General features: G+C 38.4%; 1 protein-coding gene across 2 annotated transcripts in view; it reads left to right on the top strand.

Moving 5' to 3' along the window:
- The window catches only part of B3GNTL1 (UDP-GlcNAc:betaGal beta-1,3-N-acetylglucosaminyltransferase like 1), a 106,847-nt gene that overhangs the window by 28,743 nt on the left and 60,427 nt on the right, over positions 1-17,677 (top strand). For both annotated transcript variants that reach the window (XM_058817552.1, XM_058817553.1), the window contains one exon: positions 988-1,083. In XM_058817552.1, the coding sequence (XP_058673535.1) occupies positions 988-1,083 (96 nt within the window). The remainder of the gene's footprint in view (positions 1-987; positions 1,084-17,677) is intronic.

Genomic DNA, 17,677 nt, shown 5'->3' with positions numbered 1-17,677 from the left:
AAAACCTGTGGTGTTAGTTCTCAGTGGACAAACACATCCTCAATGGGAAGCACCTGAAAAATCAGGAAGAGAAATGGAGAGTTACACCATGATGGGAGTGCAGTAATTGGTATAAAACAGTTGGTATAAAACAGTTTATACTTTGCATAAATTATTAAGTCCTGTGGTACCCTGAAGGTTTTTTGTAGACTGCAGATTTCAGGAGGAGCAAACAGCAGAGTTCTGTCCAGTCACACTCCTGGGGTTCTCCTCAGCTTTTTCCTTCTCTAATCAGAGATTTGTGAACAGTTCAGTGTTTCCATGAAATTGCATTAATATGTGTCTGTGCATACATGTGATCCTGCTGATATTCTCTGATACGTATTGGAAGCTTTCTCATCACCTACTGGCATGATAATATTAAAATTCATATTTAACCCCTACAGCTACAAACAGCATTAGATTTGGATATATTGCTCACATGGGTGGACAGTGCTTCAGTGACCAAATTAAAATCAGGTGTCTGCACTGTTCTGCCATGAACAAAATAAATCAGAATATGAAGGGGATTTTCCTTATTTTATATTAATTAAAAGTAATAGGGGGTATTATAGGTTATGGGACTGTTGGCAGGATTGTCTGGTGTTACTCAAGTTCCACTTTTCATTTGCTGGAGTAACTTTTGGTTGAAATTTTGCATTCTAGATGTCTGCCTATGGAAAATTTCCTTTGAAAATTTCAACCAAAATTATTCCAATATTCCCAAAAATGAGGTTATTGTAAAGATAGTCCTCAGTGTTTCCTAGAGACCTTTAAAGTCTATAACTATTTAACATTTGAACAGAGCAACTGTACCATGTTACCTTATGAACCTAGAAGGGGGCTAGTAAGGCCTGTGTAGATAATTCCTGGAGTTGCCATGTCCTGAATGTTTATTTTGTGATACTGTTTTGTTGCCACGTGGGTGTACAGAGTTTAACCTAGGGGCTTTGTGTAATTCTGCTTTAGATCATTGGTTGCCAAGTGAGAAGAGAGCCACTGGACTCCACTGAACGATACACTCGCTGGATCAACAACCTCAGCCAGGAGCAGCTCCTTACACAGGTACCTCTGCTTCAGCTGGCTCTGAAATTACAGAAAAACAGCATAACAGCTTGATTTGGATGGACTTTTTTCAGTCCATCACTTGATAGTTTATTAAGGTGATCAGATTTAAACATAGTTTGTTCAAGAGAAGCCAAGGTTGTGGTGCAGGTGATCCTTGCAGAGCAATGACCTCACCCTGAGTGAGAATGAAGCTTTCAGGTTTGCAGTGAGCCTCACGTGTCTCACTGCCTGTGTTAGCTTCATGTGCTTTCATGTTCTAAAATTATGGTTTTCTTTTCAAAAAGTGGATTTCAATAAAAAAGGGGGGAAAAATCTTTCTTGAGAATGGTTCTTCTCCCACCCAAGGTACTGACCACTCCTGTATCTGTTTAAGTTTTGCTTGGGATGATTTTAAGCAGTTCTTCAGGCATTAAACATTGGGCTCATTATACATTGTTTGTAAGTGAGATGCATCTTGTGCAACTGAAGATGACAGTTTTTGGCATAAAGAACAGTTGTTTCATTAGGCAGGAGGCCAATGCTGAACTAAAATAGAGACTAAAAGAGACTTTGGCAAAAACAAGTTAAGCTGTGGAAGAAATCAATCCAGCTTGTGGAGGAATGTTGTACAGAATATAAGAAATCTAATGGATGGTTTGCAGAAAACATCCCAGCAGGCTGTGAGATCCAAGTATTTGGGCTTGGTTTTGGGATGCTGTGTTAGAAAGACATTTGGTTTTGATTTCCTTGAATTTAAGTGGTTGAAAAGATTAACATATCCTTATTTGTTAGACTTCATTATAAATTCCATTATACCCTAACTCCAAAAACACACTGGCAGGCCCCACTATGGTCATTGTAACACAAGGAGTAATCTGCAGACCTTGTTTGAAATCAGTGGTATTACAGCTCCCTGTAATTCACCAAAGCAGAGTAATTACAGAAAAAGTTACCCAAGGAATATTTGGATTTGCCTGTGAGTGTGGCATTAGAAAAAAATACAGATTTAAACCAGTGTATTTATCTGACAGCATCTGGATTACTGCTCTGGTGAAAAGAAAGAAAAGCTTGAGGATGTAAAAGCTTGTCCTACACAATCTGAAGTGTTTCAGCTAAATGGCCACTTAATCTTTGATGAATTAAGTGGAAAATTAAAACAAATATTCTGATTTTGAAATTATGCAAAAAAACCCAAAAAACCAAAACCCTTGTTTTAAATAGATGGGAATCAATGTGTTCTGGAAGAGATTATTTAATATTGTGTTTCCAACAGTAGGATGCAAATATGATGAGCTGGGAAGTCCCTTGCAGTCTTACATGCTATTAATACTTCTTAAAACCTTAATAAATGCATTATTTTTCCGTATAATTTAGAATCACACAATTTACAGGTAGATTAGCAGTTTTGGATCAAACATTAGGTTTGGAACCAGCAGAACTTGTGGTGTTTAATGAGTTTAACAAGATGAGCTTTATAGATTCACACTATTTGTGTGTTCCTCATTATTTTTATCGTGCTACCTGTTCTCCACTAAGCTGAATGCAGAAACAGAAGCTCCTCAAAGACAGTAGATCTCTGAGAATTCCATGAATGTCTGAAGTTTTGGAGAAATTGTGCTGCACCAGCTCCAACTCACATACTGTTAAGCACCACAGGCTCCCCTTGAGGGAGATTTTAGGTGCCCAATTGTCAAACCTCAGCTGTGACACGATCCTGGGGCACCTTGGCTTTCCCAGCTCTGGAGCTGAAAGAGCTGCTTGGTTTCTGTGAGCACGTGGCACTTCTGCTTTTGTAGTCTTCTGATTAGCAGTTCACATAGGGGGGATAATTATTTTGCTTTTTTTTACTTAAAACAGTGTGGGGCACAGGAAGAATTGGGAGTAAAAGCCATTTCAGCTGTACTCTAATAATTTAATCAGGGTATGAATCAATTATCTAAGGTCCCACTCATCTGTCCATATCATATGCTTTATTTTGTGTTTTTTTAAACTCCCTTCAGTACACAAACCCCCAAAAATCTATAATGATGGACCTGTGCTAATGGATTTGCAGAATCTCTGAGAGGAGCAGTGCTTCAGGGAATTGAGGAAAATTTGCTTTAATTTACAGCACATTGTAAATTAAATAAATCTGCAGCAGATTCCTGTAGTGAAAGCGCGTTTAGCTTTTTTAGCTGTCTCTGTACTCAGTGCCCAGCTCTTTCCAGTCACTCACTTCTGCTGTGTTTCCACACCATGCACATGCAGATTATTTGTGCTGGGAATGGGGAAACCAAGGGACCAATTCCAAAAGGAAAAAACAGCCAATTGTCAAGATCATGTTGTTTATCAAAATGTTTATGTTATTGATCGAATAATTTCCTGTGGCCCTGGATTGCTCTGCTTGGCAGTGCCCAGAGCCAGGTTTGGGAGCTGTGGTTGGAGACAGATGTTTTGGGAAGTGCCTTCAGACACCTCTGTGCTGGATGCTGGTTTGTTTGGATTTTATTTTTTTCCTTGAGTCAATACCAGATTTTTGGATCAAATGTCCATCCCCAGTCCTCATGCTGAGAGGATCTTTCAATACAAAATGCTGCCAGCATTTTAACTTTTCCCTTAGCCCTGGCCTCTTGATGCTTACTCATCCATTAAATGTTTCTCTAAACAATTATACTGTAACATTCCAAAGATACTTTATGGTATGCGTGAAATTTCAGAATATATACCCCAGAGAGTGTGGTGGGAGTGAGAGTACAAAGAGAGCATGATGATGAAAAAGCTACTTTTTAAAAGATCAATATTTGCTTCTTCAGTGTTATCTTCTGCATAAATGACAGGTGAGCAAACCACACTTTTATGGGTATACTGATATAAACCTTAAATACATGTGTTCTGAAGACTTGCTCTTTCTGGCCAAGAGTAAAAAAAACAAATAAAAAATGATAATTTTAACTGTTCAGTAAGTGCAGATCACAGTGACAGGTACAGGAAGAAAATGAGCAAACAAATTAAGAGAACTGGCTGTTTTGATGTTGAAGTAAGTGGAAAAAAATGTAGATTAAAACTAATCCAGTGGGATATCTGAGTCTAAATTGTGCTTGTAAATGTGCCTGAGGTTTGATCGTGCAGCCTTTCTTTTACACTGGAAATGTTTACTGGGCTGTGTAAGTGAAAAGTTTTGAATGGTTTTAAGGTTGGATTAATTGCACAAATATTTATGCAAGTCACTTTTAAGGACTGTAAGTAAAAGGGCTGAGTTCATGACCACATCTGTTCAATCACTGCTTTGGGTTAGTTTAATCTTTCAGCCTGTGAAGTATTCTGTGCAGCCTGAAGCACAATCCCACCTCACCTACCATTTTTTCCTCCTCAAAGACAAGACATTTCCACCCCTTCACGTGGTTTTTGACTTAGGAAGCAGGCAGCAAACTCAGAGTGACTCCTGAGGAGCCTCCTGCCAAAAGGAAGGGCCTGTGGGTGATAAGGCTGGACTGGAGATAAGTAACTCATGTAGATAAATAACTGAAAAAGCCTCAGTGATTCTGGGTGACTGTGTCTGTATGACTTCCTGATACATGCTGGACTCTGCAGGTTATCTTGGAGCTCTTGGTGTTGGATAAATCTGGAAATTGTCACAGGTGGTTTGTGGTTCTCAGCAATAATCTCTGCCAACCACCTGAAAGAAGAGCAATAATTAACATTTCATAGCACACACAGCTCTGTGCTCTAAAAGATGCCTGTTACATTTCACTGACAGCTTTAAAAACTGCTTTTCTACTTACTAAGTCATCCTTTATTTGAGTTTAATTAATATTTGATAAAGAGTCATGCTACAAATCAACATTTACTACAGATGCTCAATTTGGCAATAATTCCAGCATGGTGGTGGAGTCAGAGTGTTCAGCTTTTTTTAAAGGCAAGAAGGATCTGACAGCATGGCTGGACCTTTTCTTTCCATCAATTCAGTGCACTCAATATTCCATTTTCATCATGTGGCTCAATAAGGAACTTCTCAGTGGTGGGAGTAGATTGCAAGTAGGATGAATTTTCCAGGTGGACCAAGGATTGAATATCTCTGGCTTACAGCAGCTGTTTTTTTGTCTACCTGAGACAGAAAATTCCACTTTATTAGTGCTTGGGTTGGCTGTCCATGTGTCACAACTGAAATAATAATCAAGGCAGCAATCTGACAGTGGATGTATGCAATGCCTGTTGTCTGGTTATGTTAGTAAAGGCAAAAAATGGCCAGAGGGAAAGGCTTTCTTACTTAAGAATGAATAAAACATGAAAAGGCTGATTGAAATCCCCTCCACCCTCCCCCTCCCTCCCTCCCTCCCCCCATCTTTGCCACTATTAATGGCTCACTTGTGTTTGTTGTCTTTCAATAAAAAGATACTCAACACTTCCTTGGGATTTTTTTTGATCATTGTTTCCTCTTCCTTGACCCATATTATTTTAAAATGTGGCATTAATAGTGAAACCCTGATGTTTTTCTGCTGAGTGAAACAGCCAAAGTTGCTGGTTATTACAGCAGATTCCAGCAGTAATCTGGAATGGGTGTTTCTATGGGATTGAGCCTGTACCATATTAAATTAAAAAAAAAAAAAAAACAACCCAACTGGCTGCTTCCTTTTGTGGTTGGTTGATCCTTGTTCTCCTCTGGAGGAGAATGAACCAAAGTTTCACAAGCTTGACAGTGTTTATATTTACATGTGAAAATACATGTCAAAGGGTTCATGGAATTCTAGAAAGTTTAATGAGAAGTGGCTTAGCCACATCTGTGAACTCAAAGCACAATTAGAACTTCCCAGTGAGGCTTTATGAAAAGGCAGCTCAGGGTCACATATTTTGAACTTAGAAACAGGTTTGCTGGAATTCAGAAATGTATACAGCTTGTGCTTTGTGTGTGTGCAGTTTTGCATGAGTTTAAAGGTGTCCCATAGGGGAAGGAGTGTTAAATAATTCGTATTTTTCCTCTTCATATCTTGCCTGATAATTTGCATGATTAAACAAGGCTGGAATGTGGCTCATAATACATGATAATGTTAAAATGGAGCAGAAATATTGTAATTTAGTATAAAAGGGACTTGTGATTACAATAAGTTTGAATTTATTCCAAAATGTTCTTGATGAATGCAGCATTACAGCATGACGGATTCTTGTATGGCAGAAAAAGCCTGATATGACTTTGATGGACATAGAAATGAAACTGGTAGGAAACAGCTATTTCTGTGTGATCTATAAGCTGCTCCAGCTGATGATATTTTTCATGTATTTTAGTAATTAATTTTTAATAATTTAATTAATTTTAGTAATTAATTATACCAATAAGGATTGGCATCCTAAATGCCATTTTAATAGACATTTGATGTAGGAGATGGACAGGTAATGCCACATCTAAAGGGAAATTGTCCAGGACTGAATTTTCAGAAATGCATAATTTGCCGTCCAAGTTACTATTGCCATTTATGTCTCCTCAATACTCTTAAAAATTACTTTGAAAAATCGGGCAAGATGTTAAAATAAATTGAAGACAATTTGTTCATTTAGAGCTGCAGTTAAGGACATGGATGGAGCTAACTAATAATTTCCAGTTCCTGAGTGTTCCACTTAGCTCTTGTTTGATCTGCCATATTTATCCTGTTGATGTCCTTGTGCTGACTTCCAAATAAACAACCCTTAAGCTTCACTTTCGCTTCAATATCACTGCCTTTTATAGTTTAAGGAACTTTTTCCTCTTTTTGAGGGACAAAATCCAGTCTTTATTTTAAAGTAATAGATAGGATATTGAAGTAGCCCTAACTTTTTTTTCCTTTCAGAACAAAAAGCCCACTCCAAACAGACATTTCCAACTCAGTGATGTTTATTTTTCAGTTGGTTGTCCATATGTGAGAGCACAGAGTTGATACACCCTTCACTTCTGTAATTTGCTTTCTTTGAATTTGAAAATCAAAGTGCTGATTCCAAAAAAGAAGAGAAATATTTTTAATGTGGCTTCTACTGTAATTAAAATGTATGGATTTCAAATATATTTTATATGCAATGCAACTCCCTCTTGTAGCCTTATACATAGGAAAAATATTTCTCTTTGGTAACTGCACACTGAACAGCTTTTCACTGTTTTAAAAATTGTGTAGGAGCAGGAGTTAAGCCCATTCTATTTCATCTGTCACACTCAAGATTTTGTTCCTTAATACTTTTTTATACTGACTTCACCCTGCCCTGTTTGACATTTGTCTCCATGGTAATTGTTGCTTTTCTGATTTTTTAACTGCTTAAGGAAGCTGAGCTTTAAAATATTTACATCCACCATATCCTCTCACAAGTATTAACAATATATGTTATACTGTTGGGTTTGAGTTTATATTTTTCCTTTCTGAGTTTATATTTTTCCTTTCTGTGTTGTAAAAAAGCCAGATTCATTGTCCAATCTGACAGCTTTGGAGTTTAAGAAACCAGATTTAATGAGTAATTCAGTTTTTATGTATTTTTTTCCTTAGTACAAGTGTGACAAACAGGACATGGGATTTTTGTTCTGTTTTTACAGTCTTGGCCAAATGGACTGTGATTAGAATTTCTTGAGCTGAAATCATGCAAATAAATTGCAGTGAGCTTTTCAGTGCATTAGCTTGGATCAATGTAGCTGTGAGCAGCATGTCCTTTTTCATAAAAAATGGATATTTTCTGTGCAGTTAGGCAATTTCACCATCCTAAAAGTGAGTAGCATATCCAGTTCCACTGATGCCTTAAAGAACCTCAAAATGAAACGGCAAATATCAGTATAGGAGGCAGAATAAAGGCTGCTCTCTACTGGAGGCCTCCAAGGGGCAGATATGGAAAATGCCCACCCCTGCATGGGGTCAATACAGTTTGAGAAATTCAGCAAATCAGCATAACTGACAGAAATCCCCAATTAGGGACATAAGTGTGAGGTGATTTAACCCTTTTCTGACTCCTCCCCACTTTAGATAGGAACTAAACTCTGTTTTTGAAAATGTGTCCCCAAGAGCTGCCGCCAGCCTTGGCTCAAGAGAGGAAAGGGGCCTTGGACCCCCAGCTTGGAGCCTCTGGAATGGATTTTTTCTTTCTGCCTGTCAGGGGAAGGAACAGTATTGGGGCTAGCTGCAATAATAAACTACAGAGCTGCAAATATATATGCAAATAATATAAAGAATACATAAAAGCAAATGCTGCTGGACAGCAGAGTAGGAGGATTTAGGAGTTGCTGCAAACTGCTTTGATTTCTTCAGAGCTACTGAAACAGAAAAAGCAGATGTTACTAGGCTTCTTTTTATTAGACTAATTTGGTACCATTCATTTATGGTGTTGAGTTTACTGGAGTGGATCTGAATCTTGCCTGTCAACATAAAAGATAGGTGTTCAGAAAGTTTGTATAGTAAAAGGAATTATTATTTTCAGGTGTATAATTCCAGAGAATGCCAAGAGGTCTGTATTTAGTTTGGATAATTCTTTGCATACCTATGCTGTAATAATGTCAGAATGAAATAAATATAATCAGGAATATATGATTCTCAGGGTTATGATTATTTTATGAAGTAGAAAAGATAAATGGCAGAAACTGCTTGCTGTCTAGTGAATAGTTCAAACTGTACTTAAAGTAATGCTTTAATATTTATAACTTTGGAGAATTTATCTAGACAAAAGACAAAATAAGTGTGCTGTCAGTAATGCAGCTTAAACTTGGTTTTTTTCCCTTTTTTTCCGTTTTTTTGGGGAGGGTGTCGGTTATGGGACATTTTTTGATTTTTCTACATCAGACTGCACATATTATACAAATGCTTCTGCCTCTGGTTTGATTTGTCTCATCTAGTGTACCCGTTTTTAAGCTCCTTTGCCATGTTCTGTTTTAAAAGCTAAAAAACCAGGGTCCAAGTTTGTGTTTACTATCACCTAATAGTTTCAGTGACAATTGAAATTTATTTTGAGCATGCATTCCAGATTTTTATATTTCTGAAACCCATTGGTTTGACACTGTAATTCTGGGGCCTTTGGGGCTGGATGGGCAGATCTTATACTCTGTATTTTCTTTGGTGTGTTTTGTTGTTATGTTTCATTTTTGCCATGTTCTTCCACTGCAGCTTTTGGAATTGATTGTTCTGGCTGTGACAGCTCTCAACAGCTTTCACTTTCTCACTTCATTCTTGGTTTCATCTCTTCCCCCATATAATTTTGTCTTCCCCTGATGCTTCACAAAAGAGCCACAAGTTGACCACATCCTTAATTGTCCATTCATTTTGCAAGGAGCAGATTGCTTAGTAGTTTTTGATGAAGAAATTGAAATGTAACCACCCATAAGAAAGTAGCAGAGGAATAGTCATCTTAATATTCAGACTATAAAATACTGGAGAAAACAGTTCTGTGTTGATGAAATCCTCTCTCTCCATCAAGCCTCAGAGGAAGGAGGTAAATTGGTCACCAGGTTGGCAATTTAAAAGGGTTTTAATGTTTCTGAGAGAAACCAGACTGTCCATGTGCTCACACACTTTTACACACTTCACTTGGAGCACTGCCAGGCCAGCAAGGTGATACTGAGCCCAGGCTGGTATGAACTGTCTCAGCATTTACAGCTGGGAAACTGCAGGGAAATCTCAGCTCTGTTATCACAGGAGCCAGGAGGAGAGATAAAGGAGTCATTTTAGTGTAGACACTAAAAGAGGCATGTTTAGCATTATGTTCTCGGTGTTCTGTTCCTTCTGTGCATTTCCTGAGTATTTCAGCTGAAGGAGAAAAGATTTTTTATTTCCTAGTGTTGTCCTTAATGCAGCCAACAGTCAACCTCTGCTTTGTGCAGGAGTCAGTTGAGAAAACCTTATCACGTTGTGTTCCGGCCTGGAAAAGTATCTGAGAATTACACTGGCAAGGACTGCCTGCCCTTGTGATTTGTTCTTTAATTATTTCTCCTTCCATTCTTCTGCTTCTCCTGCTCATGGAGAGCCCCATTGCTAATGAGGGCTGCAGACAGGCTGATGTGCATCTCCCTTTTTCCTTTCTCCTCTCCCTTTTTAGCCAGGCCTAGTCACCATCTAAAATTGTAGCATGGCCATGGCCCTGGAGTTTTAGCCATAGTTTTCATACTGTCACTCTTCTACTATAAATAAATAAATAAGTATGTGATTGTGAAATGAGAATAAATTAGAAACTGCTACATTCAAATGTTTGACACTCTTAGAAGCCCTGATGGCTCAATTGGAAGAGCAGGAAAAGTGGAGATTTCAAATGGCAGTGCTGCTGAGCTGTCCTCAAATGTGTTTCTTCTCTGAACTGAAATTCAAGTCATGCTGAATGTGTCCATTGGCACATCTGCATCCTCACTTTTTTAGGGCTGGGATATTTGAGGTTTGTTGTGCTTGGCATGAATCAAGCAGTCAGAGGGATCACAGCTACCTCTCATGGAGCTTGCTGCCTCCACCAGTGGGCTGGTGCTCCATTTCTCTCCAATATTTGAAAATAATGTTTCATCTCAACTGCCATTTATTTGGCCACCTGACTTTAGAAAGGAATAACCAACCATCAGCTCTTCCTGCTCACCCTGAATTCCATTTTAGTGGCGTCTTTCAGAAGGATGCAAATCTTAACCTAGGAGCCAAACTTCAAAAAGAAACAAAAAAGAGAAACACAAACCCTTTGGAGTCAGTAGGAGAGATTTTTTTTGTGTGTCATACAGTTATTCATAGCTGTGCAGAGCAGATGTTGACAATTAGGCGAGAACAGAGGCTGGTCTGTGGTCTGTGGTTCACGTGGGTAGATGAAGGCTCAAGGCTGCGGCGATTTCCTGTCAGCGCGAGCAGGTCCTGGGGGCTGCAGCCCAGTCCAAGTGTACAAAGTCACTTTTGTTGGCCTTGGTTCTGTCCCTGGGCTGAAAGAATAATGGTGCTCGAAGGCTCAGTGTTCTGCTCTGGGAGATCTATGTCCATTGATACAAAATTACGGGTTGAAAACTTTTTATGGATTTTGTTTCTTCCCTAGATGTTTGCCTCCTCCTTTCAGAAAGCACAGAACAGCTGACCCTTTCATTTACTGCAGTAATTGCCACTGTGTCATGTCACATTTTAATCCTTTTAGCTTGAACCATATTTAAAGCACAGTCCCTCCCAAATTTGAATGTATTTTTACACAGTAACTTACATGGAAGCAATTTCCTGCAAATTAAACTTGATGAAGTGTTATCCTTTTGCCTTCAGCGCCATTTTCTGTAAAATTCTGATGGTTGCAGGTGATCTGGGGCACCTCTGCTGTTGTCAGCACTGCTTGGCATGTTTGTGTAAATAGGAATTTCCCAGTAGTTAAAGGAACTTTTACTGTAGCTCATTTTGTCTCTTTACTGAATGGGCTTGTTGAATTAATGATGCTGTTGATGCCATATTCAATGAATTCCCATTTTCCTCTTTGCTGCTAGAGCTGTATAAATAATCATATATTAGTGGTGGAAAATTAGAAACATTTTTGTCTGCAAAGTACTTCTGATCTTCTAGTTTGGCAGGTGCAGGCAGTGATGGAGAAATCATCCCCGGTCCTTTGGGAGGCCATGCTCAGAGCAGAATGAACAAAACTAGCTTAGTGGAAGGAGAGGAAACTCTGTGGACCTGGTTGCTATTCAGGATCAGAGAGATGGTTTGTAAAATTTGAAGCAAACAAACAAAAACAAATTTCTGGTGCTCTGCCATATATTAAATTCACTCTTTCATGGGTTTTACAGCCATGGAATGTGAGCACGTTAATGTCAAGTTGCAGTGATTGGGTCTGTCATCCTGCTGCTCTGTACAATGCAGAATGCCATTGAACACAAATAGAGCATTGATAAAATGACAAAAGAAAAGCATAAAAATATTTCTTAAATGGCTGCAACAGTATCTGTAGTAAATACATGTTTTGTTGTTCAGGAACAAGAAATTATTTTCTGTCTGACAGGACAGCATGCATTTCACTGCTGCCTGAGAACTGGGTCCCTGTGATAAGAATCTCACTCAAAGCTTGGGTTGCTGGGCTTCTTTTTTTTTTTTTTTCATCAAGTAGGTAACGTGAATAATTTTAGAATAAAGAGGAAGGAAGAAATTACATGCCTCAGTAGCAAGCATGTGTTCTCTGATACTTTAGTTTCAAGTTCTGTATTGAGGAGAGGTGAAGTCCAAAATCTCCTTTTATAGCAGGATACCAGGTGCAAGCAGCCAGACATAGAACTCAATTCAACTTTCTCTTCAGTGAAAATTATAACACAGCTTCAGCCTTGATGGCAAACTGCCACTGCTGTGGCAGGGCTTGTGCTAATTTGGTAGGAATAATGTATAAACAATGCTCACAGATATAAATTTTTAGTGTGAAAGATACCAAGGCATCCAGGATGGAAGTTCTGGTGAAGGGGAACTCTTGGAGCAGCCCCAGCCAGGACACCCTGAGCCCTCTAAAGGCAGGACAATTAAGGATTGCTAATTAACAGTTGCTGTAAAAACCTAAAGCTGCCTGTGTCAGACCAAGTACCCAGAATGGGTCATGCCAAGGAATTTATTTACCTGAAAACTGTCCATTGTTTCATTCTGATCGTGGATCAATAGGCAAATATTTGCTGGCCAAGTCAGAATCTTTCCAAAATTACACAGAATTCCAAGCTGAAGAGTTGTTTTGCAGGAAGGCAGCTGATGTTGTGTCCTCTCCCTGTGACACTGGATTTACTGTTGCTGTCTGTGGAACTTCAGATGAACAGCCTGAAGTGGAATCTTTTCTCAGTTCTGACCTCTTACCAGAGAGCTCCATAAACACAACTAATACATTTACAAGGAAATAAACTTCTTTCTGAAACCAAGCTGTCAAGCTATTGCTTCACATATTCTGAAAGTTGTTTGAATTTCCATTTGGGATTTGATATATTTGGTTAATTTTTTTCCTGGCAACTTTGGGGATTGTAGAATGTAGAAATGTCACCAGCATCAGCAAACCAAAAATTTTACTGTCTGTTTTTAATGATAATATAAATAACAGGGTTTGGCTTTTTTAACTTCTGTCAAACCCTTTAAAAAAAAAAATCTTGTTTGGACTCAAATCTGTGACTATCCATAACCATGTGTGAGCAACTGGCAAAGACAAGTAACTTTTTACCTTTTACAAAAACCAGAGCCTTATTCAGGCATGGTTTTCAGAATTACCTTTTAAAATGTGTTTTAACTCTGCCTGTCTGAATTTGACCTGCTTTGCCAAGGAATTGTCTTGCCATGCCCTCTTGGGCAGATGTGTGTTTGTACTGGCATTAAGTGCTGTTAAATATTTGCTGTTATTTCAGGGCTTCTCATTGTCAGGAATTTACCAGTAATGAGGGCTCTGGATTTTATGTGTCCCTATATATGCTGTGTATGCAAATCTTGTGCCATTTATAGTGATTTATAGTGATTTACTCACCAGCTGGTTTAACTTTGGGCATCTTTTGACCACAACTCTACATTTGTTGCTGTTAATGAATTTTTAAATGTTGCATTTAGGAAAAGTGCTTCTTCTTAATGTTTTTGGGCAATGTCACAAGGCTGGCACAAATTCATTTCAAACACACTCCTCATAAATGTACTTTTATTAGCATGAGAATTTAATGCATTTTTTTAGTTTTGAAGAGAAAATAGGTAAATGTTGCTTTCATATTTTCTATTTGTAATTTATCTTGACAACTACTCCTATGCTCTGCTGTTATTCTTTCCTCCTTTACCGGGTTTCAAGCCTCCAAATTTGATCTTTTAAGTGTTGGTTTTTATGGAAATCTGTATGTACACAGCTGCTAGAAAATAAGAGAGCAGTGCCTGTGAAAAATGACTGATTACCAAATAAGCTTCCCAAAGTGAAGTCTGGAAAAACAGGACTTTCCAAGCAGGCTAGAGGTTTATTGGAAAGGAAGAAAGCAAGACCATTTGAGTACTTTGCACAGCTGTTTTAACAGAGTTATTTCATCCCTGTGATTCTGAATAGAATAATTTGATGCCAAAAGTAACACATAACTTTTTAAAATTTGTTTTGAATCAGTGGCATATATAAAATTCGTTTCATGTGGTCAAAAACTTCTGCATTTTGGAACAAATTGACCAAAAGTTTAGCTCATCTTGCACTGGTAAAATGCTGCAGCTCAGTGACAGCTACATTTCCTGAATAATGCAGTAAACATGAGACTTTCCTGATCATAAGTAGGAGGAACAGACACATTTTGCCCTTTCTAACTGCCAGGTTGGGGTTTTTAAAATATTTTCACTAACAATGAGCATAATAAAAGTCTTGCTTTAAATTGAAGGGTGATGCTTTTAGATTCTTTCACAAATTAAATACCTGTACTAAGCTAAAATGCCATTTCTTGGGTGTAGATAAGCAGATCCTGCTTTCATATTTCCATGCCTGTAGGTGCCTAGCTCTTGATTTCCACCATCAGAGATGTGTAAGGAATATTTAATAACATCCAGGCTGCAGTGGAGGGGATGAGAGTTCTCCATCCATGTGTTGGGAGATGTGTAATGACAAAGAGAACACATTCTCTAGGTAGGAGTGCAGCAGATGCCAAACATCTGTGAATCATCGGTTCTGGAAGAAATAAGAACCTTTAAGCCTGAATTGAAGAAAGATTTGTTTGTTTGTTTGTTTTAGCCAAAACTGACTGGTTTAACCCTTTCTCTCCACTGCTAATTGCAATTGTCTACCCTTAGATTAATAAAGAAGGTTATCTTACCCTTAGGTTAATAAAGAATTCTTCTGACTGCCTGTCCCTCTTAAAACCCTTCAAAATATATCTAATTAGAAGTCAGTAAAAACAAAGTGTCAGTTTAGACGTCAGATCTTGTTTTGGCTTTGTTAATGTCCCTTGACACTGAGTGCCTGTAAGTGCCTGACCTTCACACCCAGCAACATAAACAGCTCCAGGAATAGCAGGAATACCCTGCTTGTGCCTGTCCAGTGCCATGGGGCTTTGGCTCCTGCTGCTCTTCAGTCCCATCATTTCTGTGTTTTCTTGGCCTCTGCTGCTGCCTCTTTGCCACTCTCAGTCCATTTCATGATTTTTCCTCCTTTAGCAGATGATTTTTTGTATCCCCTGTGTTCATCCGCTTCTCTCCATCAGCACACTCCCTCCCAGCATTCTGAGTTCCATCAATAAAGGCATATTTTGGAATGCAGTTAGACAACAAAATGCCTCTTTTTCCTTGGCCTTTGATTGTTTTCCATCAGAAATGAATAGTTTTAAACCTAAATACTTCCCCAAGCATGAATGGCTTACCCTCTCTCATCCTGACAGCTTCTTTATGCTGTTGCAAGGTCCAGCAATCTTTTTGCTGAACTCAGCATGGAATTTCTGAGCCCTGATGCACAAGTGCTCTCCAGACACACACACAGAGCATTCCTGGGTGCTTGCTGTGAACCTTTGGGGCATATCCCAAATTTAATGGAATGGTTTGCTCTGTCCAACAGAGAGTGAGGCTGCCAGAGGCCAGGAATGGGAAAAGAAATGTGGTGGATGTGGGTTGGTTTTCAGAGACTCCATAGGAAAAAAAGGGTTGGGAAGCTCACTGGAGTCATGAAAGTTGTCCTGAGAGATGTTGGAGGGAAGAGACTGAAACAAGAGGAGTTCAAAATTAACAATACTGTTTTGTCTACCTTGGAAATGGAAATTGCCAAATCTTTTCCACTCTCTTGATGAGAGAAATGGATTTGTAAAGAATTCTTAAAACTTAACAGGGAGGTCACATAGTTTTGTTCATCTGTATGCAAACACTGAGATAAGGTGTGCTGGCTTAGGAAGGCCATGGAATAGAGATGACATTGTTGAGAGAGAGACTGAACCAGAAACAACTTTTAATAAGTTTCAAAATATAGACTTAAAAAGGAACAGATATTTTAGAGAATTAGAACCAGGAAAGATGTATTATAACAAGACTACTTGAGGAAAAAATATAGGAGATTAATGTTAGAGGTAATAACAGCATTGTGTGGCAAAAGCTAGTAGGATAAAAAACATTTATAAAGTATTGTAACCAAGAAAAACATGAATATTCTGATGGAATAGCGTTAAGTTTTACATCTCTCGTGTCTTACTACCCATCAAGACTAATAATGGAATAAAATCTTTTAAAACACCTCTCAATTACCCCATCTCTGTAAAAACTAGGAAAACCAACATCTTAAATTGCTTTTAGTGGTTTATTAATGAACTTGGTGAGCTATTAAAAGAGCAATATTAGCACTCAGACATTGGTTGTAATGGTAAAACACCACTGATGAAAATGTTATGATTTATTGATGAAAAATGCAGGTTAAGGTTGGAACTAACAAACTGTGTAACTGTTTCTGGGTTATTTTCCTGCTCTGATTTTTTCTGTCCCTTGGGAGCTGAGGCATGAAAACTGAGTGAGTGTGTTTGGGTGGGAGCTGCTCACATGTGTGGATCAAAGGGATGGCTCTGAAAGCCTCACTCACCCACTGGCACTGGGGCACTCTGTCTCCAAAGGCAGCTTGGAATTCTGTCTTTGCAGTGGTGGTATGAAATTATTACCGACAATAAACAAAGAAATATTTTTTTTCAATTTTGTAAAAACTATGAATCGAAGTTTTCTGAGGTTCAGTGGTATTTTTCAGGAATGCATATGTATCAAAATAAGATTATTCAGTGCTTTGTCTACTTTTTCAGCTTTTTTCTGGTCCAAATTAATGTTGTTTTTGTCCTTATTGCAGAATCAGTCTGACTAATATCATAAAAGAACTGGAGTTTTTTGTATTTTAAGGCATGCAATTTACTAGCTGGTATATTTACGCAGAACACATAAGATTATTATTAGAAGCCAATAGATTCAGGATTTATTTGACTCTTTTCTTTTTTGCTGGCAAGACAGTTGTAGCAATATTAACAAGTAATTATATTATTTATAATATTAACAAGTATTATGTATGCTAGAGATTTCAGGAAGTGCTGTCTTAGTGGATGCTGATTTATTCTTGATTTGAACAGATTGTACTGTAAGGTAAGGATTTGAAATTGATTCTCGTGTGTCTCTTCCAACTCTGGATATTCTCTGATTCATTTAAAGAGAGATGGACTTGCTTTGTTTGCATTTCCTTGATCCACTACAGGATTGGGTCTCAAGCAGTTCCTTTTGTGCATCAGAATCAAAGGAAATGCATAATGCTACTCAGATGCAGCAATTGTAAACAGTTGTTTGAGAGAATTTGAGAGAAGCCATGCTACACTTTAAGGTGGTCATTACATGACAGCAGCTGGAAATGCTTATTTTCCTGGTGGTGTGCTCTGAAATAATCAAAGCATTACTTTTGGAGTTATTTAATGTGATGAAAACCCTACAAAAAACCCATCAGTGTAGTGGAAGTAGATGGAGAAACACAGAGCCCTTGAGGTTGTGCTGCAAAGAGTTATGTGCTTCAAAACTGGGAGTCCAACAAATCCATCATAGAGCAGGGAACATTAAAAACTACCTTTCTTGCTAAAAAAGCAAAGTAGCCCCATCACCTACTCTGTTGTTCCTTTCCACTCCAGCCTGTGCTTTGGAGAACAAGTCCTGTTCCACTTTGCTTAGCTGGATCCCACACCCAGCAGAGGTTTTAGAAGGTTTTTCATCAAGGCACACACTAAAGCCAATCCTTTTTGCTT

This window comes from Ammospiza caudacuta, chromosome 19, assembly GCF_027887145.1.
Source record: "Ammospiza caudacuta isolate bAmmCau1 chromosome 19, bAmmCau1.pri, whole genome shotgun sequence".
In the NCBI taxonomy this organism is placed as follows: domain Eukaryota; kingdom Metazoa; phylum Chordata; class Aves; order Passeriformes; family Passerellidae; genus Ammospiza; species Ammospiza caudacuta.
The sequence above is the reverse complement of the archived record's forward strand: the minus strand, read 5'-3'. Positions and strand labels throughout refer to the sequence as shown.